The sequence below is a fragment of the Cinclus cinclus genome, chromosome 25, assembly GCF_963662255.1.
Source record: "Cinclus cinclus chromosome 25, bCinCin1.1, whole genome shotgun sequence".
In the NCBI taxonomy this organism is placed as follows: Eukaryota; Metazoa; Chordata; class Aves; order Passeriformes; family Cinclidae; genus Cinclus; species Cinclus cinclus.
Window position 1 is genome coordinate 2,201,399 of NC_085070.1, and position 21,778 is coordinate 2,223,176.

Here is a 21,778-nt window from a genome sequence, read left to right on the forward strand (position 1 = left end):
CACCAGAGGGAACATTCCAAGGTCTTCAATGTCAGTTGGAGTGCCAGCCAGGTGCTTTGGGTTTGTGTGGTCTTACCTGTCAGCCAGTTCTCATGTGTCCCCCCCACCCTGGGGGACCCCTGTCCCACAAAGACACCCAAGGGTGCCACCACCAGACAGGTAGTACGTTTAGTTTATTGGTTAGTAGTGCACCCCGACCACTCTGGGGTGCCCTGGCACCCACCTCGGGTGCCCCAGGGCCCGGCTCGCTTGGCCGGTCACTCTCTGCTTTTCATCCTAAACCTATTTCCCATGAAGGCTTGGGGAGAGACAGCATCATGTGCCCCAAAACCGGGGGATTTTCACAGAAAATCCTACCGTGGCAAGGGGGCAATGCTTGGGCCAAGGCTTCCAGCCCACTTTTAGGGGACATTGCAGCTGGGGAGCTGGGGGGCAGGAGAGATCCCCCTGTTTAGACCACCTGATGCATGTTGCATCCTTGGGCGAGCTTGTGTGCCAGTGCATGTCCTGCTCCATGCATGGGGGGTTGTGCCATGGCGGGTGGGCGCTGTGCTCTTACACACACGTGTGCTCCCCATGTGCGTGTGCACACTCCAAGCGTGCTCAGCTGCTTTGTGCTTGCTCTGCCCACATGCACCACGCATCCCCTGTGCAAGCACCGCACACTCACTCTTTGCACTCTCACTGCAGGCTCCATGCATGCCCTGTGCCAGTACTGCAGGTTCACTCTTATGCCTGCTCTGAGCACACTCAGCTGCTCGCTTTGTGCACACTTTTTCCATGCACACCTGTGCTTTGTGCAAGCACTGCACACACCCTCTTTGCTCACGCTCTTTGCACACATGCTGCGTGCTCGTTTCATGCAAACGCTGCCTGCATGTTCACTCCACATGCTCTGTGCACACTCGGAGCACACACCCACTGCTGGCACGCTCACAAGGGCCATGCAGGTTCAGCGGACGCTCTGCACAGTCCGTACACTCTCTGGGCACACTCTGTGCAGCCTTAGCTGCACGCTCCATCTGTGCTCTCCCCATGGGCTCCACGTGCTCTCTTGCATGCTCTGTGCATCCTCTTTGCACACTGTGTGCACGCTTGCTGCACACCCTCGTGCCTGTTCCCGGGCACCCTATGTGCACAGTCCATTGCCCTCCTGCACGCCCCATGCACCCTTGCTCTGTGCAGTGCTCGAACGCTCTCTCTGCATGCTCCATGCCCCCCCTCTGGCACACTCTCTCCGTGCACTGATTGCATGTTCTCTCTGCACACGCGTGCGCTTTCTGCACGCTCCCTGCACACTCGTCCCGGCGAGAAAGCCATTAAAGCGATGTCCCAGGAAGATGGGGGACGGAAGAGGAGAGCTCTGGGTGGGATCAATAGGAAATTAGTGACTTTACGCCGAGCGGAATGACGCCCAGTGGTGGGAGCAGGGCTGTGCCGATGTCCCCGCTCGCTCGGTGGCGGAAGCGTGGCCGTGCCGGTGTCCCTGCTCGCTCGCACGCCGCCACCAAAGCGCGCACAGTCCCCCCTGCTCAGGCACTGATCTCCACGGCGTTGGCCTCCTCCTGCTCCCGAATGACGTGGACGCCGGCAGTCCGCAGCAGCCGCGGAGCGCCGCGGGACCGTGCCGGAGAGCCCGGTGGTGACCTGTGGGTCCGAGTCGAGGCGGGCGAGCGAGCTGGCGAGCGATGGTAACGGCGAGTCGAACGCCCCACTGGTCCTGGCGAGCGACCGGCCGCTGGAACTGGCGAGCTGGTGTAACCTGGCTCAACTGTGCCGCGGGGTTCAGGCAGTGAATCCTCCTCCGCCTCTGGGGAGTCCTGCCGAAAGCCAAGAGTAGAAAAACGTGGGACATGTGCAAGACCTTGTGCTGGGACGCTGCCGGAGTGCTACTGGTACTACTGGTACTACTGGTGCTACCGGCGCTACCGGCTCTCACCTTATCTTTAAGGATGTACAAAGCCACTGGGTTCTTGCGCTCGTGCTCACCGCTCCGTGGGATGCCTTCGGCTGTGTGGAAGCAAGGTGCTGCTCACCACTGCTCACCATGCCAGGAGCATTGGTGTTCCCCCAGCCTGCCACCCCCACACCGAGGCCGGCACTCACCCTCGTGCTTCAGACGCTCCTCATCCTGCTCAGTGTAGTCAGAGGTTGGTTGTGTCTCTGCTTGTCGCTTCTCCCTGGAAAGGGATAAGGGGATGGGGCAGCACTGGCATCGTGTTAGAGGCAGTGGGGGGACTGCCTGTGGGCTTATCCAGGGAAAGGTCAAGTACTTCAGGGAGGGAGAGATGGATGGGATGGGATGGGATGGGATGGGATGGGATGGGATGGGATGGGATGGGATGGGATAGCACGGCACGGCATGACATGGCACGGCACAGCACGGTGTACGATGTGTCAAGATGAGAAGGATGGTATGGGACAGAACAAGACAGGATAGGACAAGATGGGACAACTCCCTTTGTCTCCCATGTTATTCTCACACATACTTCTTGGAGGGTTTCCAGCAGGCACAAACTGTCACCAGGGTGACAAGAAGGAAGATGCCGCCTGTGGACAGGATGATGTAGAGGGAGCTCCGTCCTGCAGGAGAGGAATGAAGGGGGACGACCCCCAAAAAATTTTAGCTGAAAGCATAGTCAAGGGATGGCCAAAGCTAGGAGTGCAGGAGGGGAGAAGGGGTATCTTACGGTAAACAGTGAGCTTCACGGGGACACTGCGGCCATGGCTGATGGGGTTCTCCACCAGGCAACTGTAGACGTCATCGTCAGCCATGAGAACACGGGTGATGGTGAGGATCTTCTGGTCAGGGGAGAGGAGCAGGCGGGAGTCGTTGCTCAGCGGCCGCCCGTCCTTCAGCCATGTGTAGGTGGGTTTGGTGCCATTCTCGTGTGAGCAGTTGAGGGTGAAGAACTCACTGAGCTCCAGCACCGTTGAGGAGGCCACCAGCACTTGTGGCTTTGAGATGGGAACTGTGGGCAAGTAGAGGAACCATGGTGATGCCATATCTCAGGGGACAGAAAGAGACATCAAAACCCCACCAACCTGGCTACATAGGGTGGTTGAAAACCCCAAAACCACCTCCCAATTGGAAAAAGCCCTCCCAATATGTGGTCAGGGAAGACATCTCATGGATAACCTAGCCTCCAGTGGATGTCATTCTTGCCCTTACTGTCCACAGTGAGATTGATGGTCTTCTCGCCAGTGAAAGTGTCGTCAGTGATGGAAACCTCCACCTCGTAGGCGCCTTCATCAGTCAGCTGCAAGGGGCTGATGAGCAGCGAGCCGTTCTCCAGCACGCGGATGCGGTCGCGGTAGTCGGGCCGTAGGTTGCCAATGATCTCGGTGCCGATGGACTGGACGACGGTGACGGGTTTGTCCCGCTTCAGCTGCCACTTGACCACTGGCTTGTCGGCGCTGGCGCTGGCGTAGCGCACGGACAGCAGCGCCGCTTTGCCCGCCGTGCCGCGCACGAGTGGCGTGGGGCTGGTGATGTTCACCCCTGCCAGCAGACCTTGGGGTGTGGGGAGAGACAGTGGGGTGCCGAGCATGGAGAAAACAGGGAAACCCCAAGCTGGAGCTGTGCTGAGCATCCCCAAGGTGCCCAGCTTGGTTCTGGAACCTTTACAAAGATGCACGCGTGACCCCAAAAGCGCATGAAGGGTAGGAGCCTTCCTACACTCAGAACACCGAAACATGTTGTAAAAACCAAGGAATCACCCCGAGAATAGCTTTGGGTATGGGAGGTGGGTCAATGCAACCCCCTGCAATGATGCATTATCACCCCCCAAAGCTGCACTGGGGATGGGAGTGCTCCTGCAGCCAGGTCAATGTAACCAACCCTTTGCAAAAATGCATGCATCACCCCAAAAATGCAAGGACAAGGTGTGGATGGCACACCTCCTGTCGCTGGGCTCTGCAAAAATGCATGTGGTGCCTCCAAAATGTGCAGGGCATGGGCAGGAGATCTCCTGCACCTGAGTCAATGCAACCATATGCAGAAATTCATCTATCACCCCCAAAAATGCAGAGGGAGTGCTCCTGCAGCCAGGTCGATTCAACCCTTTGCAAAAATGTACACATCACTTGCAAAAATGAAGGGAGTGGGAGGCAGGTCCAGACAGCCCTTGGCAAAGTTGTATCATTGCCCTGCAAAAGCTGCCTGGGGAGTGAGAGATGCCAGTGCTCTGATCAGTGCAATGCTTTGTAAATATACCTTAATTCTCCCAAAAATGGTGGGGGGAAGGATTTTGTATCCCACCCCCATCTCCACTGGATGCAGACAAAGCCCTCTCAGATGCAAAACTGCATCACGGGAGTCTGTGCACGTGCATTGATCCTCATCGCTGGTTTTAAGCCAAAAAAGGCAGGGGAAAAGTGTAAAAACATTATTTTCTGGAGGAGGGGACTCCCCAGAACATTTTCCGTCCAAATACCTTAGCATCCCCCTCCTGACATCCCAGAGATCCCATCCATGAGCTCCTTGTATGGCTACCATCACCGACAGCGAACAAACCCCATATTGAAGAGGAGGGGAGAGTGGGAAAACCAGCTGGGCTGGGTGAAGCAGGAGCAAGAAAGGCCTTAAACAAGCCTGAAAAGTCATGGGACCTATTGGTATGCAGCATCCGTCCGTCCGTCCTTCCTCCCCGGCAGCGCCGCGCTCAGCCCCACAAACATGCCCCGACTCGCCAAATTTAGGGGAACTCTCACCCCACAGGGAAGGCCGAGGCATGGGATGGGGATGTGGCCTTCAATGCATCCTTGCCCCCTCCCCGTGCACTGCCAAATCGCTGCTCTTTAACCATTTCTTCCCTTTATTCCTAATGTTTTCTCCACTCTTGAGAAAGAAATTTGGGAGTTCATTAATAAATCAGGAAACGTTCCATTTTCCTACAGCATCCTTGGCTTAGGAATGGAGATCTCCCAGCCTTTTTCAATGGCTTTTGTTGAAAAAAGCCCACCAATAATCTTCATTTTCACAATATTTTGTGGCACTAATCCCTATTTTCTTTTTTCAAAAAGCTTTATAGTATTTTTTGGGGTGTCCTTGCCACAGCCCTGGCTGTTTTTAGGGTCTAAATCGAAGCAAGCGAAAAACTGAGCTGGTTTTGTTTTTCATCCATCCTCCTCATCTGAAGGGAAATGGGGCCTCCCCAGGGCTGCTTTTGGGTGCAAACTTCGGTAAAATGGAACAAAATTGTTGAAGATGATTTTCTGTGTTGCCAGACCTGGGACGGGGCGGTTTGGGGCTCATGGAATTCCAGAATGTGAGAATTAAGAGAATGGAGAAAACCAGGGTTGCAATGGGATGAGGTAAGCCTAGAAATGGGGTGAAAAATGAGTTTTTAAAGGAAAGCTGGAGAATGGGTAAGAGAAAATATTTGGAGATGCTAAAAAATTAGGAAAAAATGGGGTTTGGGGAAGAAAAAAAATGGGGAGAAGTTCAAGGTGGGGGCAGTGCTAAATCCTCCCCCCACATCAGGACCTGCTTTGCTCCACAAAAGTGTTTTCCCCAGTTTTCGTTCTGAATTTTACCCCCTTTTTTTCCAGCTCCCAAGCAGAGGGTACACTCGAGAGCACAACAACCCTCCCTCCAACCCCCCCCCCCACAGGGTATCACCACCCTCATCACCCCCCCGTCCCTCATCCTCCATCTGGATACCCCCAAGACCCATGGAAAGAAAACGGGAAAACCGAGGGAAAACGGGAAAAGTCCCTACCTGCATGCAGTGCCAGAAGGCAGGTCACCGGCAGCAAGCAGGGGGGAGCGGGGTGGCCCCGCGGGGCAGCCGGCGCTCCCCACATTTCGGGCAGGCTCGCCCCCCGAATTGCTCCGCTTCCCCACTCCGGGCACGTCCCTCGGAGCTCCCGGCTTGGCGCTTCGCCCGGCTAATTTATTTTTTTTCCCTTCTTTTTTTTTTTTTTTTTTTTTTTTCTGTTCTTTCCTTTCTCAATAGAGCCCTGTGTCCTGGTGGTTTTCGCCTCCTCGGCGGCCTGGAGCTGACATTTATTTGAGGAAAAACCACTCAGATTTGCAATTTTTCCCCAGTTACAGACCCCCAGTTCCATGTTTTTCCAGTCCCCGGGACACGCTTGGGGTGGGGGGCATTACCCCATCGAGCCCAGCTAAGGTTTGCCATCCCCTCCGTGGACAATCCAGTGAGATTTTGGAACCTGAACACCCCATTAAGCTAAGGTGGGGTTTTCTTTAGGAGGGGTATTTTGCAAAACTGAACCCCCACCCCAAAGGAGCTCCCCCCTGCTTTTTTCCCCCCCCCCCGCTCTTCCCAGGCTCTAAAAAGAAGCTCGGTGGCATCCAGGCTGCATTCCAGCTCCATGCCAATTAGCGCTGGTTCCCCGGGCATCGCTGAATAGGGCAGCGGGATGTGAGGCAGGATGCCCGGAGCCATTTCCCACCCCCCTCCCGAGACCTGCCAAGCTCATCACCCCAATGAGCCACCGCCCAACCCCCGGAGGTTTCCTGGCCCCCAAAAGGGGTCGATGCCTCCAAGCATCCTGTCCCAGAGGGAGGGAGATGCTTTGGGGAAGACGCGTTTTGGGGAGATGGCACAGGGGATGGGTTTGGGGGACTTTTGGGGAGGACGCTGTAGGGAGATGCTACAGGGCCGGGTTGTGGGGGATGCTACAAAAAGAGGCTTCGAGGGAGTTTTGGGGAGGCATTAACGGAGGCAGATGCTTTGGGGTCACGCTATGGGGAGGTGCTTTGGTGGGGGGGGATGCTGCGTCGGGATACTCGGATGGGGTCAGGAGACACTACAAGGATATTTGGGATGCTCTGTGTGGGGTGTTCCGAGCATGCTCAGGGGCAGTTTCGGGGATGCTCTGAGGCAGACACGGCTCCTCCACCCCCTTTCCAGCTGAGGCGGGACTCGAACCGGGGACCTCGGAACCCGGAGGGGCTGGGGGTGGGGCTAGGGGGGTGGGGCTGGCCCGCAGTTGGCCATGGAGGGGGGGCGTGGCTTGAGGCGAGGTGGAGCAATGATGGGCGTGACCCGGAAAATATGAGGGCGTGGTCGAGACGGGGTGGGGGCGTGGTCTGGTGTCCCAGGGGCGTGACGGGGCGTGGCCGGGAGTCCCCGGGGCGCGGCCGTGCGGCGGAAGCGGCGCCAGGATTCAAAGCGCCGGTGGCGGCGGAAGTGGCGGTTGGTGCGGCCTGAGGGGCTCCGCGGGGCCGGGCTCGGAGGGGTACGGGGAATGAAGGTGCAGAGACCTGCGGAGGCCGGGGGAGACACGAGAGGGTGGGCCCGAGGCCGTGGAGCAGTGCCCTGGGGGGGATGAGGAGATGAGGGTCCGGGGGCACAGGGGAGCCCCCGAGGGTGGAGGGCGATGAGGTGCTTGGGGAGGGGGGCACAGGGCGATTTGAGCACGGAGAGTTGCGGGCCCTCGGAGAAGAGGGGAGCTGAAGGTGGGGTGCCGTGGGTTTGGAGTGGGCAGAGAGGGTGCAGGGATGGGGCCAGAGGGGACATTCAGCCACGAAGGGTTGCGGGTCCCCGGTCAGAGTAGCGAGTTGCAGGTGGGGTGCGCGGGGCCTGGAGAATTGGGAGGGCACTGGGGTGCCCCGGGCTGAGGGCAGGAGATGGGGCAGGGGGTGGGTTGGGGAGACACCCTCACGTCTGCCCGTCCCCCCTCACGTCTGCCCGCCCCCCCCACCTCTGCTCCCCCGTCCCCAGGACCGGGCCCACGGCGGTGCCGGGATGGGGCTCACCTCGAAGGAGCAGCGCCGGGGGCCCGGGCAGCCCCCGGGGAAACACCAGGCGCGACCCCTGCAGCGCAGATGGCGAGTGCTGGCCGAGAGGAACCAGAGCGTGATGCCCGTGGGCGTCTGGGTGGAGAGTGCGCCCGGGCAGCAAAGCCCGGCCTTTGTGAGTGCACCGAGGGCACCATCTGCCGGGGCACCATCTTCAGTGTGCCAGTAAAACCCCCGGGGCGGTCACAGCCAAAAGTGATGTTTTTCACAGCCTGAGGGCAGCCAGGAACACGGCTCCTAAAAATAATAATTTGTTTTAATGTGATTTAGCAGAGTCAGAAACCACTGTGATGTCTATGTAGTCTGGTCTTCCCTTTGAACAAGCCCACAACATCTCTCTGATCCATCTCCAATAAACTGTGTTTTTTGAGGAGAAATTCCTCAATTTTAAACATCAGTCAGCTGGGGAACCCAGCCAGGTCTTCTTGCTTTCCCACTCATCCCTAAAGGATATCAGGGAGTCGAGATTTTATTCTGTGTTGCTGATTAAAAAAATAAATATTACGCTGAGTGTTTCAGGGTCTGGAGCCAATCTCCACTGTACCCTGTTAGAAACATTTACGGAAATCTTCGTGTATGCTTATCTCAGGGATTTCTGTTTTGAGGGTTATTCTAAGAGGACTAAAAGTGCATTAAATATTGGATGATGAGTTCAGTCCCCTGTAATTAATGTCTGAACATTATAGGAGCGCCTGCCCTTCTGAGATGATTTATTACTATATTGTAATTTAAATCCTGGAAGGTTGAGATAATTTATGGAAATCAATCATCTCCATATTCCACGGGACTTCTATCTTGGCACTATGAAACTTCTGGGGGAGTTGAACTTTTCCTGACAGTTTCAGGGGGCCTGGATGTTCCTGGGGCCCCCCATGTGAGGCTTCCAGAGGTGAATGAAGCTGCCCATGCTTTTCTGAGCTTGTTTAATACACTTCTAATCAATCCATGGTAATGCCTCATGTATCAGAGTTGCTGCTGAGGTGAGCATTGGGTGAGCTGGCACTGGGCTGTTCCCTGGAGCTTAAGTTTTATTCCTAACAGTGTGGATTTCTCCCCATGTTGGAGTTTGTTGGGCTTTGCTGACCCTGCTGTTCCAAGTTCATCTTTGGCCTCACCCCCTTCCTCCATCCCTTCATTCTCTGGTTTCTCTTGCTGTTGTTGGCAGCCAGGAGAGCAGTGCTGCTTTAATTTAAGCCATGGTGGTCCTGCAGAGTTACTTGGCAGAATTGCAAGGAGAATAAAATGGGGGTTTTGGGTTTTTCAGGTCATTGCTCTTAATCTTTCACTTCAGATGGTAAAGACGTTGTGGAGCAGTGCTGTGCCCTGTGAGCTTCTTCCCTGATGTGCTTCCAGCCTTGCAGAACATTAAGAGGATGAGGGGCTGGTCTGTTCTTTTTTTGGGTCTAGGCTTTGGATATTTGAGCATCCTTTCATGGGAGCAGGAGCCAGGAGCTGCTCTGTGGGTCTCCTTTTCTGTCCTTCCCTGTGTGTTGCAGAGAGGCAAAGGCAGAAGTGTGCATGCTCTATCTCTAGTCAGACTCAATCCAGCCCATAATAACACAGTAGATATTGTCCAAGCTGTTATTCCACGTATTTTGAAACAAAACATGAAGTTTGCTATGGGTGCTACTTGTTTGCCTGGTCGCTGTGAATGGGGGAAAAGGGAATACAGGGATACAGTCTGGCAAAACCTGGTGAAATCTGCTTCCACCTCTCCCAGGCCTCAGCATTCCGGGTGGAGGAGGAGCTGGAGGAGCAGCAGCGGAGGAAGGCAGCCAGCCTGAGGAGATTCCAGGCTGAGGTGAGGCAGAGAGTGAACCGGCAGGTCAGGATGCGCCGCAGGCAGGAGCTGCAGAAGGCCTATGAAGCAGTAAGTGAGGCTCTGTCAGGAGATACTCCTCCAAACGCCACTTAAATTGGGAAAAATCCAAACACTGTCAACACCTTAAGGCAAGGTGTTAATGAGAAAAAAATCCGAGGATTCAGATCCTGTGGTGCCAACCAGTGTCCAGGCAGGCTGGCTCAACGCGACACTTTGGCCGGTGCTGGAGGTGCTTTGAAGCCTCCCCAGGGAAAGGTTACTGGCTCCCTCAGGCAACAGCAGAACAGAGTTCTGAAGCTCTCTGGAATTGCCTGGAGTTGAAAAACAGCCAGGCAGGAGTTGGGAATGATGTGGATGAATCCTGGCTGCATTTGAAGCAAAGCAGTTTTCTGCTGTCTCTTTTCCGACCCCTTTTCCAGAGCAGCCAAATGGTTTTCACACAACACTTTTCCTCTGCCTCTACATTCCCTTTTCCCCCATGGGCTTGTTTTGGGTTATCCTGTGAATATATTTTACTCATTCTATTCTCAAACAAGTCCTGGGGAGGCTTGCCAGGATCTGACTGTGGCAGAAAAAAGAATGCATTGACATGTCACCAGCTTTGGCCACCCTTGGGGTGTTTGGGCTGTTTCCATGGCTGACTAGGGATGTCCTCATGTAACTGCCCACTCCAAGCAGGAAGTCCACAAATACCCTCAGCCCCAAAGAGCCTGATGGTTCTTTGTATTCTCTCAGCATGGAGAGCCAAAACCTCCCTCCCAGGAAATTTCACCCAAGGGTGGTGAAATATCCCCATGGTTGACATCTTGCCAGGTCATGGTTGGAGATCCCACGGGCTTTTTTCTGACAGGCGGAGAGGGAGAGCTGTGTTACTGTGCAGTACTCGACCCCCTGGAAGAACACGTGCCTCTTCCAGAGTCTCCCTGCTCCCATCATCTGTGGGGCTGGTGCTGGCTCGGGCCCAGCCCAGCCAGAAGAGGAGCACGGAGAGCCATTCCAGCAACAAGCTGCCGAGGTGAGTGAGCCCTGCCCCTCCTGTGCTTCCATCGCTGCTTTGGCATTTTGGATCCTCAGTGTTTGAAATGGGGAACAGGGCCGTGTTTTCTTTTTCTCTTCTACAGCACATCCCTAATATTAGGGTTTGGATATCGAATGAGACGTTAGCTTGCATTGTCACCCCAAACATTGTTGTGTTCCTCAGAGCATCCAGCTGGGTGGCTCGTCCCAGATGCTGTGGCTGACCTGGTCTGGCTGCTGGCAGGCACGGTGTTTTCCCAGCCGTGTCCTGGCGCAGAGGTGGCACTAGGTGGTGCCACCTCATTGCAGCTTGTCTCATATAGACCAAAAATTGGGAAAACCTGCCTTCAGGACTGTTTAAGCTTTTTTTTTTTTTTTTTTTTTTTCTTTTAATAGTGATGTTTATGGTGCATTTGGTGGTTTAGGAAGCCTATGTGCTTGCCTAGGAGCTGGAGTTATTCCACTTGAAGCACCATGGAATGCATTCCAGTTGAAGTACCTTGGGGTGGAAAATCACTTCTGGCTAGATACCAAGCAAGAAAATTTGGGATCTGGCATCTCAGCAACATGTTTTGGGAGCAGATGAATTGCCTGGATCAGGATTTCTGTATCTTGGGGCAGCTCTGCAAAACCCTTGGCTGATTGTGTGTTGGTTTGTGCTGCCTTGATGGAGCTCCCTGGCTGGAGCAGACTGACTGGGAGATGTCTCTGTGCAGCTGAACTTGTCCTGTGTTTTCTTTGCCTCTCCCCTGGGTGCAGCTCAGCAGGGCAGTGCGGCAGGTGCGGCGCAGGCTGGCATCCCGCAGGACTGTGTCCCCTGGTGCCTGGAGCCAGGAGGTGAGTGAGAGCTGTCTGGGCTGAGGGCAGAGAAATCACCGTGCAAACTGCTGAAGGTTTGGCTCTGATTAGCAAATCCAAAGCATAATTTGGGAAGTATCTCCAGTAGGAATGAAATAAACTCTGCTTTCCTGATACACTTCTTCGGTAACCCATTTCAGAGAAGGCAGCAGGATAAAATGTGTGAAAACATTTCTGAGATGAACTCAAGAATTTAAAGGTTGAGATTGTGATCTGGGTATCTGGGAGGAATGTGATGACCAGCCCTCCCTTAAGGTGCCTTTATTTCTTCAAACCTCAACAACTGTTTCCATTGCATCAATCCCCTGTTTTGTGTGGGTGGCAAAGATCTGGAAGGTTTTTCCTCACCCGGGGCTGGCTTCTGCTAGAGAATGGTTGGCATGCAGCTGTTTTCCTCGAAGCAGTGCATGGAAGGAGGTCAGTCCCACCTTTTGTTCTGCAGAATTTCATCCTGCTTTTGCTCCTTCAGTTCTCAAGAACACCTTTGTGTTGTGGCTGTTTTCCCGGTCTCTATGCTAAGACCTTTCTTAAACTGATGGACTTTGGAGGACACCAGGAGCAGCCCAGCCTGGTGTTTTGACGTATTGCTTCTGGAGCCAGTTTCCTGCCCATCCTGTAAATCTTCATTCCCTTCTTTCTCAGCTTCACCAAAGGTGAAATAGATATTTGCTGATTATCTAGAAACTGCCCTTTATGGGAGGGCTGGTCTGGCTCTTCCTCTTCTTTGTACCCTTGGGTTTCTGACAAAGTCAGTCAACTCTGCAAATAGGACTCAGAGAAACAAAATCATCCTGGTCTCAAAAAACTTGTCACCTGTTTCTAACAGCAAACATCCTTCTTGTTGGAGCCATTAATGCATTCAGTAAGATGAGTTGATTCATGACCTCACATAAATAATAGAGCCATTGCCCAGCTGAGCCAGAGGGTTACAGGAGATCTGTGGGAGTCCTGGACAAGTCATCCACAGCAGTGAGAAACACTGAGAGGGATTTGGGACCATCCTCCCATCCCAGCCTCACTGCAGCTACAGTTAATCCACATAAGGAAGCTTATCAGCTTCACTGATTTATTCTGGGAGGACTATATTGATTTATTACATTGCTCTGTTTTATTACTCCATGATATATGAGGAGAAAATAGCTTCCATATTAATCTGAATCTCTCCCTCTATGAAGGTTTGGCTTGTTCCCAGCCTGGCAGGACAGCAGTGTGTTCCCTTCTCTTCAGGTGCAAAAGGCTGCCACAGACGTAACAATGGACTTAACCCCCTTGGAAGTGCTGCCTCTGCTTTTGTGCTCCCTGGATTTCCTTGTGCTTTGTATTCCAGCCCATTTCTTTGGTATGAACCCAAGGGTTTTTTCACCCAATACTTCTACAATGCAAGTGGGGTCAGTAGCTTAATCAAGATGCTTCTTTCTTCCCTCATCCAGGCTGGTAATGAAATCAAAAAGCAGAGCCCACCTAGTTCTTACCCTATTTCTGTGCAGTGAACTCCTGAGACCAAATCTGGGCCAGGTTTTTAATCAGTTTTGTGCATCCCACATCAGACTTCCATCTAACAGGTTTTGCTTTACCCCAGTTTTATTAGGCCATGTCAGGAGCTCAGCTGAACCCCAGAGTCTTCTGCTGTTCTTTGCCTGAGGCCTCTTCCTTCTATTGTGGGAGACATTCAGTTTAGCCTGACCTGACTTGCTCTTGACAAATTTATGATGGTTGCTGCTTATCTTGTTTTCTTGTGGCTTACAGGCAGTTTGCAAGGTGATTTCCTCTTTTTTCAAAAGTCACAGTTAAACTCTTGAGGCTAAAATCTTCTATTTGGTATTTCCTTTTCCTCTCCTTTAAATAAATAAAGACCTTGTTCCTTGTGCTCTTTTCTGATAATCTGGCCCTCCATAGATTACAGAGAGCTGTTTGCACCTTAGCTGCTGCTACTGGCAGTAGCCCAGGGCAGGTCCATCCTCCTTAACAACATCAGCTTTAGGAATAACCTGACTTTTTCTTCCAATAATATTCCCAGCATTTTTCTACCTACTGCTTCTAACTCAAAGCAAGTCTTTGGCTGAAATGTTTTGTTGTTTTTTTTTCCCCCTTCAGTCCTGTTTTCTGCATTTTTATTCTTGTTCTTTTTTCCCATTGCATTCCCCTTGATCAATAATCCATGTTCCTAAAATTGTTGCTCTTTCTCTCCCACCAAGATTTCTTTTCAGGTTAAAAGCATCCAAAGAGTTAATTGTCTGCTTTCCCAAGCAGATACCAGAATGCTAATTGCCTGGAAATGACCTGTCCAGTGTTCCAGCTCATCCTGTTACTGAGTCTTTGCCTTCAGGCTTTGGTGGACAGCTGTAGCTCCCCAGCACCCAAATTCTTTTCCCCAGTGTCTCATTCCACCAAGATGTTGGTGTTTTTCCACAGTTTCTTGTCCTTCTATCTTCAGTGCTCCAGAGCAACCTTCCAAAGCAATAATCCTTCCCCTCTGTTCCCTTATCCTTACCAAAGCAGGTCTTCTGTCATGTTTCTGTCATAATGGGGTTGATGGAGTAATTCCTATGCCTGTCAAATAATTCCATGTTCAGACTGTCTCCAGACTATTCTCTGTCCTTCCCAAAGAGCAGCAGAGCCATATCAAGGAATTCTTGGCATCACCTGTTCTCCTACTGATCCATCCTTTCTCTCTGCCAGCAGTCCTTTGCTTCCCTTCCCACCATGCTGAAGGAAAAAAAAAAACAAGAAAGCAAGGGAAAGAAAATTATCCTGGCTTCAAGCTTGCTTCTGGCATTTTGATTCTTTAGTTTGTAGGAAACAATCTGCTGCCTCTCAAAATATTATGGATTGCCACTGGGGAGCCTGCCCACTTCCCATCTGAAGGAAGAGTACTCTGTGCTTGGTGTTGCTCAGAGATCCCAGCTCCTTGCCACTGTGAAATAGTGCCTGGAGAGGTTTTTGCCTTGCCTTCCCTTCACCCCACATGTCTGTCCCACTGCTTCTGCAGCTGGGGAGGGCACAGTCACAGTCACCCTGCTACATTCCTGTTTCCCAGCTCTGGTGGCCCATGGTGCTGCTGAGCACATGGTGCTGCCAGATCACATCCAAGTGACAGCACACACAGCCTCCTGTGTGTTAAAGCTGCTCCAAGGGTGTTCAGTTTTCCCTTGGCACCAAAGCAGCCAGACTTCTATTCCATGTTTACACCCGTGTCCTTCTCCAGAAACCAGACCCTTGCCCGGGAGCTGCAGTGCCCATGGAGGAGAGTGAGGAGCTGCTGCTGGCAGGACACCATGATCTGCCTGCTGAGCTGCTGGAGCAAGGCACAGCTGCAAATGGCACTGGACAGCATGATGACTTCTACATCAAAATTGAATTGAAAAATGTAAGACTTGTGCAAAGTTGGTCTTAAGAGGTTCGGATCATTAGATTTATTTTGGTGTCTGGAAGAGGCTGCTCTTGGAGTAGAGCAGTTGCTCCCTCAGGCCTGCTTAACTCTTAAGGCTACTGTCCTCAAAGCGGGCTTGGGAGCAGTTCTGGAGTTCAGCGAGGTCGGCACTGCCATTCCCTGCTTTCATGTACAGTTGTGGCCTCAGGTTCCTGCCTGCTTGTGATACCACTTGACAGCTGCCCAGGTGAAAGCTGAAACCCAGGGCTTGCAGTCACATCGGACCCAGAGCTATGCTCAGACCACCCCAAAGACCTGAGGGTGGAAGAGATGAAATCAGAAACCTCCTTGAAAAGGAGGAAAAAAAATCAAACAACAACAACAAAAAAAAAAAAAAAAAAAAAAAAAAAAAAAAAAAAAAAAAACAAAAACAAAAACCAAAAAAAAACCCACCAACTTTGTATCAGGCAGGGAGATGGCTGTGATAATCCCTGTGCCTGGAGGTGCCAGGCCCTGCCCTAGGAGGTGTTGAGTAGGGCTTGATGTACTTTTCTCTTTTGTTTTCAGGCAGCTTTTTCTGAGCATCTGGGAGGTGGAAATGGTTCATCCTGATTACCTGGGGTGGTTGGCAAAGGCTTTATGGCTGTGGCAGTGTGTGCCCAACCTGGTCTGGGGATTAGTCCAGCTTGGAGCAGAAGTCCTGGCTGGGCAGATAGGGACACAGTGGAAGTTTACACTGAGATTTTTGGGAGATGTTGGCTGTGGAATTTACCTTACATTTAGCTATTTTTTTTCATACTTCAAGAAATTAGTAATAAAAGTTTAGGATAGGGAGATGTATACCCATATTTAAACTAAACCAGAACCCTCCTCCAAGGATATCTTTAGAGGTGTTTTGACAAAGCTTTGGTGCTCAGATGTGGCACATCTCTCCTGTTCATGGCCATGCCAGATAAGGCCCATTTTCAAGGTGGGTCATCCCATTGAGGTCTGAGGGGATCACACAGAGGCCCTGCCTCCAGTGAAGAGCATTTTGCTGGGGGAAGATAAGAACTGTGGTGATGCTGATGCTGCTCCCTTCCATTGTGTCTTAGGTCTGTGATGGGTCAGTGAAAGACTTGAGCCTGCCTGGGCCTCCTGGGAGGCCACGAAGTGAATGCCAATCTCCCCTCAAACTCTGGGCTGGTGTTGACCAAGAGGAAACCAGGAAGCAGGTCTGTTCAGGGAAGGCAAGCCCTTGTGGTTTTCCTTGAAAGGGATTGGGTGTTGGGAATGCTGCTGGCTCAAATAAGAAACCTCAGAGGAGCTTTGATGCATGAAACCCTTGCTAGGTGTAGTTTGTCAGCTTCAATGGTGTTTCAGCTTGGACAGAGCTACCAGGTTATTTTTCAAAATCTATTATGACTAAGTGCAACTGTTACATACTCCTCCTACAAAATCTGGGATCTCAAGAACTCCAGAAGTTTGAAGAAGAAGCAGGCTCCTTTCATTCTGCCTGGCAAAACCAAAGGCTACTTGCTGTAGTTGCAGGGAGCCCAAGAAGCTGTCAAAAGTTCTTAAAAAAAAAGATGAGAAGAAAGAACAAAGCCAACTTTATCTTGTTTAAACACAAGGGTGGAATAGAAAGGTTTCTCTGATTTTCAGACCAGCCTGCAGGCCAAGTGGATGATATCACAGTGAGGGTTTACAGCCTGTCCTGGACAGTTTGGCTCGTGCTAATCTGGGTGATACAGAGTGATGATGTTTGTCTTTGCTGCCTGAAGCCAATGACTTTTATTTTCCTGCTTCCTCCTGCCATGAAGAGGAACATTTCTCTCTCCTTTTGTCACCTTTCTTGCAGCTTGCAACATCAAACTCTGAACAACTTACGTGTTTTTTGTTTCTTTCAAGTGTTTTCCAACCAACTGATCCCAAATATGGTTGTGGTTTCTCACCAGTGTGACAACAGCTGGGACTTCTCAGGCTGCTCCTCCTAACCCTGCTGTTCCCTTTCCCCTTGCTTTTAATCTCCTTGGCTCTGATCCATCCAAGATAACTGGTTTTGCAGCACTCTCCTCTGCCTGGGTTTTTTCCATCTGGTTTTCTTAACTGGCAGCCTGGTGATCTCTTCTTCTCCTTTATCTCCAGCTACGCTGGGCTCTCCCCACCAAGTGAGGTGGACAAACTCAGCCCAAAGGTTTTGGCATTCATGAGGAAAAATCTGTGCATTAAAGTTTTGGGAGTCATGGAGCTCTATACCCTGCAGCAGGAGGGCTTTTGATGTGAGCTTTGGCCAGGAGGTTTCCCTGCCCTTGCTGCATCAGTGAGATCAGCCAAAACCCAGACACTAAACCCTAAGTATCCATATGGGAGTTCTTTCCTGTATGGCCCCTGGATTTGTCTCAGCAGTGGTTTTGCCACCTCTGTGGTTCCCCTGCATGTAGAAAATCCAGCTTCATGTTGTACATTCACCTTTTGGAGGAGATACAGGGTTCCAGTGTACTGCAGGGGAGCACCAGTGTCCAGGTGGATCCAAATTCAAGCAGGCTGAGGTTGGAGTTCGTTCTTTTCCCCTCAGTAAAGTGAGAGTTGAGGAGTTTGCCAGGTGGCAGAGCTTCCATCCATAGGAAGGATGCTGGTACAAAGCTCTCCAGTGCTTTGAGATGACACTTTCATACCTTGGTGCCATCTCTCCAGCTTCCCAATCCTGGGTCATGGGAACTCGGAGATGTTTGAGGGTCTTGTGGGGAAAGAGGGAGGTTCCATCCTCCAGAAATTAGGCTGAGTGTTGGATTCCAGAAACTTGGGATTTTTAAACTTTTTGTGTTTTCTGACACTGACCCCTTGGAAAACACCGTTTTTGACCTGAGGCCTTGGAGAAGGCTTCCAAATTTGAGTGATGGAGTTAGAGTCACAGGTGTGTAGTTGAAACAGGAGTGTGTGATTTCACATGGTGAAGGGTTTTAAAATTGAGGTTTTTATAATGTAATAATAGGTATGGGACAAGATGGAGAATTCCGAGTGTTGTTTCTTTTGGTGTTCTTTCTTTTTTTTCATGGTTTCAGGTAGTAGTTCCTGATTAGATAATTAGTGTTGCACTGCAGGTCACAGGAGTTTGGTTCTTGGGTCAAAAGTATAAATAATATAGCTATTAATTTTTATTGCACTGTTCAGTTTTAAGAGACCTTGCAACTAGCTAGATTCACTTCCATTTTATTCACTTTCAGCTGGTAGCTAGATGTGTTACAGAACTCTCTGTACTTTAGGTAAGATTTAATAAACAACCAAGCCCAAACACAAGAAAATTCGTCTCCATGTTTTTAATCCTGACTCTGAGTAAAGACAAAAGAAAACTGCAGACAAGCCACTAATTAAGTGGTGCAAATACCACATTTACAGCTGAGCACTGACATTGCTCCATATTTATCCCAGGCATCCTTCCCAAATGTCCTTCTGTTCTTCTCCCAAGCGGCAGAGCGAGTTCCTGCGGTGCCGGCGCCTCTTCATGGCCCTGGAGCGGGAGCGAGTGAGGGAACGGCAGAGGCAGAAGCAGAGGCAGCAGAGAATTGCCCAGTGAGTCCGTGCTGCTGGTGGGGTCACCTCCTCCATCAGGGCCCTTCAGAAGGCTGGAAAAGTCTTGTGGGTTTGTCTGGTGTAAAGCAGGTGCTGATAACTCCCCCTAGGGTGGGATTTACACGGCCAACCCCCCAGCAGAGACCCTTGGGCCGTGTTGGGTCCTTTAGCACTTCTCTACCTAGTTTTGAAGTCCCTGTGCAGCTTATTTAGGAGTTGGGAGCCAAATCATGGGGCTGGGAGAGGTGCAGCTTCCCAAACCATGACTCTGGGAACCTAAGCCTATGTTTAGAAACTTTGGGGTGGGTCATGCCATTATGCCAAGCTGTGAGTGTCCCTAGCATTTTTAGTACCAAACCCTTCACCCTCACAGCCATAAAAACTTACACAGTGTAATAAAATGATATCCAGGTATTTGTTCCAGAGTTGAACACTTGGTATCTGTGTAACAGTATCAGTTGTGGTGGCTTTCTCAGCTTCTCTGGTGAAGGGGTTCACTAAGGAGAAGCTCGGCAAATTCACAGCCAAACAGGAAAGATCCTCTCAGTTTTTGTTTTTTTCCCTGGCTTTCCTTTGAATGAACTGACCTAAATCTGACCATCCTGGCTCTTCTGTGATCAGGCTTTGGAGGAGTGGGACAGGCAGCACAGGGCAGGATTTTCATGGGCATTTTTTGGGAAATTCTAAAGCAGTGTTCCATTAGTCACATCCTGACATTCCAATGGCACTTAGGAGAGTCTACCCTGTAAATGCTGCCAAGTACCCAGAGACTTCCTAGTTAGTGTGATACCTTTTTATCATTTTTTCCCTTGAAGTGTGTGCAGAGGGGAGTTGGGTTTGTAATAACAGGGTGTAAAGCCCCGAACTGGCCTTGATCTCAGTTTCTGGAGCAGATTTGTAGTGCTGTCCTTAAGGTTCTACATGTCATTTTAAAAACATTTCTGAGTTTATAACTCAAACTGAGAAGTTCAACTTCAGCACTTTCCTTCTGGATGTAAAGATTTGACCCTCTACATGAAGTAAAGTTTGAAATGTCTTCTCCTGGCTTCTTCCCAGCTTTGATTTTGATTTTTATGACCCTTGGCAAGGAGTGGCCTGGGACATTGTTGCATTTGGGAATAAAATGTCAGATACCTTGGGGTAAAGTCTTTGTGCTTTGCAGCTGCTGCTTGTCAGGGGAATATGTGTTGTGTTTGGGAATGACACAACCCAGGTCTCACTAAAGGGCTGGAGGGCTGTGTAGGTGCAAGGGAAACTGAGGAAATAGAGGAAAACTTGGTCAAAAATACATCTTAAAGCCTGTTTTGGAGTAAAGGTGGGATCCTTGGAATGTCTCTGCTGTACCCTGCTGTCACACTTCCCTGTCCTGGAAGGTGCTTACAGAAGGATCCAGGCTGCCTCAGTCAGAAACGGTGGGAAGTGAAGAATCTGGGAAGCCAAGGTGTTGGTCATTTCTGGGGGTTATTCAAGAGCCCAGCCTACATGCTTTGTGTAAGGGCAGAAGTGCAGTTTTGGGGAACTGTGAGTGGCAAGAGCACATGTGGATGTGATGCAGGAAGGAGCTAGAAGAGGAAGTGCATGATTTTGAGAAAACAGACAGGCAGGAAGAGTTGGAGGGCAGGAGAGCATTCACAGGCTGGTGTTGCCATATGAGGGGAAGAATGGAGGCTTGGGAAGCTTTTTTGACCATTCTATGTTTAAACCAAATATATTTGTTTATATTTATTTATGTTTAATGCTGTGATTAGTGTAGAATTATTTTGCCTTTGAAAGCAGCAGCATCACCCAGATTACTGTGCCCTGACCTCACAGCCAGGGACTAGCCAGGAATGGAGGCTGGGATGGGGAAGTTCCTTCTCTAAGCACGTGTGTTCCTACAGGATTAAGAGGCAGAAGGAGAATCAGCGCCGGGCAGAGGAGCAGAAGATGCGAGACATGGCTGAGCAGCGAGAGCCCTCCCCAGGAAAGGGAGCCTGGCAAGCTCTGGCCCAGCTGCAGCTGGAGGAGAGGAGAGTGAGGGACAGACAGCAGCGGGATAAGGAGCACATGAGGTACAGCCAGTCTGTGCTCCTCATGCAGAGCCAGGTGTCACTGGCAAAGGTGAATGTTTGATCCCTTGCAGGTATGTTGAAGCTCTGAGAGCCCAGATGAAGGAGAAAATCAAATTCTGTAACGTCGACTTGCCCCCACTGTGTTCCTGTGGCTCTGATTTCTGGGATTCCCACCCAGATACCTGTGCCAATAACTGTGTCTTCTACAAGAACCACAAAGGTAGGAGCTCCTGCTTCCAGAGAGGAGACATCTGGGCCTGATTATACAGGGAGAAATCAAACCAGGATAGGTGTTTCTGTGCTCCTGGGCTGCTGTGCAGAGATGCCCCTCCAAATATGCTCTGGAGAGGGCAAGTCAGGGGTTTTGCTGCTTACCCAACCTCTGCCCCTTAAGGAGTGCAGTGGCATTCTCAGCAAGGCACCAGCCCCTACAATGTATTAAATAACACAGCAGTGAGACAGCCACGTGTGGCTATGGACACAGTCATGAGGAAAATGCTGCAAAGCATCTCATTAGGGACACAGAGCCCTCTGCCTTAAGTGCTGAATCTTCTGCTGGGAGGATGCATAAAGGTGTAGAAAGGGTCTTCCTTAGGTGATGGAGTGCTCTGACCTTGAGCACAGCTTGGGAAAATACCTGGCTGGGCAACGGGGAGTCATCTGGGAGGGAAAATTGAGACGTTTGGGTTCATAAAATAATCTTTGGCTTGGATACTGCTTTATGTTTGCGAGTGTGCAAAGTGTGCAAAAGGGTGTGTGGATAACTACAGGCATGTCAATTTACCTTAAACCCTGATCATTTGTCTCTCTGCTCTGGTGAAAGGCTAGAGCCAAGCCCAGTTTCGGGCCATAAGTGCAACTCTCATGCCCTGACAGTGTCTCTGTGTCCCTGTCCTGCTCAGCCTACAGCCAGGTGCTGCACTCAGTGATCTCCTCCTACACCCATGGAGTCACACGGCCTCTGCAGGACTTGGCTGCTCTCTGTGCTGGTGCGGGGAAGCGTCAGTGACCGAGGCAGCTCCGTGGCCCGGTGACTGGTGTGAGCAGGGAGTGGGGCTGTGCCGTGTCCTGCCTGCCCCTCCACGCCAGCAGCCAGGACGGTGTCACCTTTGCTCTCCTGGTTTGTGTGCTCCCGTTTGTGCTGTGCCTCTCCCACTCTGCTTCAGGTGTGCAGTTGGCCAGGGCGATGGTCCAGGTAAACGAGACAATTGCTCTGTGATGTTGGTTTATGGCAGGCACTTGCATTCCAGCATTTGACTGTAGAATAAACTGTTTTCAAGGATTGTTTGTCTCATTTGGAGTGTGAAAGGAGGAGAAATGAGGTGCCAGGGGTCATT

At 51.2% G+C, this 21,778-nt stretch overlaps 2 protein-coding genes across 2 annotated transcripts; one reads left to right on the forward strand and one right to left on the reverse strand.

The window, feature by feature from the left end:
- Positions 1-1,532: 1,532 nt before the first annotated feature.
- Positions 1,533-5,909, reverse strand: HEPACAM (hepatic and glial cell adhesion molecule). Its single transcript, XM_062508769.1, has 7 exons — positions 5,724-5,909; positions 3,173-3,514; positions 2,691-2,972; positions 2,490-2,583; positions 2,107-2,180; positions 1,940-2,010; positions 1,533-1,820 (listed from the first exon to the last, which is right to left on the reverse strand). Exons 1-7 carry the CDS (start codon positions 5,806-5,808, stop codon positions 1,533-1,535), a joined length of 1,236 nt encoding a protein of 411 aa, XP_062364753.1. The 5' UTR covers positions 5,809-5,909.
- Positions 5,910-7,137: 1,228 nt separating this feature from the next.
- On the forward strand, positions 7,138-21,488 carry CCDC15 (coiled-coil domain containing 15). The gene is made up of 11 exons (XM_062508543.1): positions 7,138-7,166; positions 7,695-7,886; positions 9,492-9,641; positions 10,444-10,608; positions 11,370-11,447; positions 14,674-14,835; positions 15,933-16,052; positions 18,287-18,390; positions 20,271-20,441; positions 20,513-20,661; positions 21,344-21,488. The coding sequence occupies exons 2-11, from the start codon at positions 7,719-7,721 to the stop codon at positions 21,448-21,450; spliced, it is 1,374 nt and encodes a 457-aa protein (XP_062364527.1). The 5' UTR covers positions 7,138-7,166; positions 7,695-7,718; the 3' UTR covers positions 21,451-21,488.
- Positions 21,489-21,778: the final 290 nt, after the last annotated feature.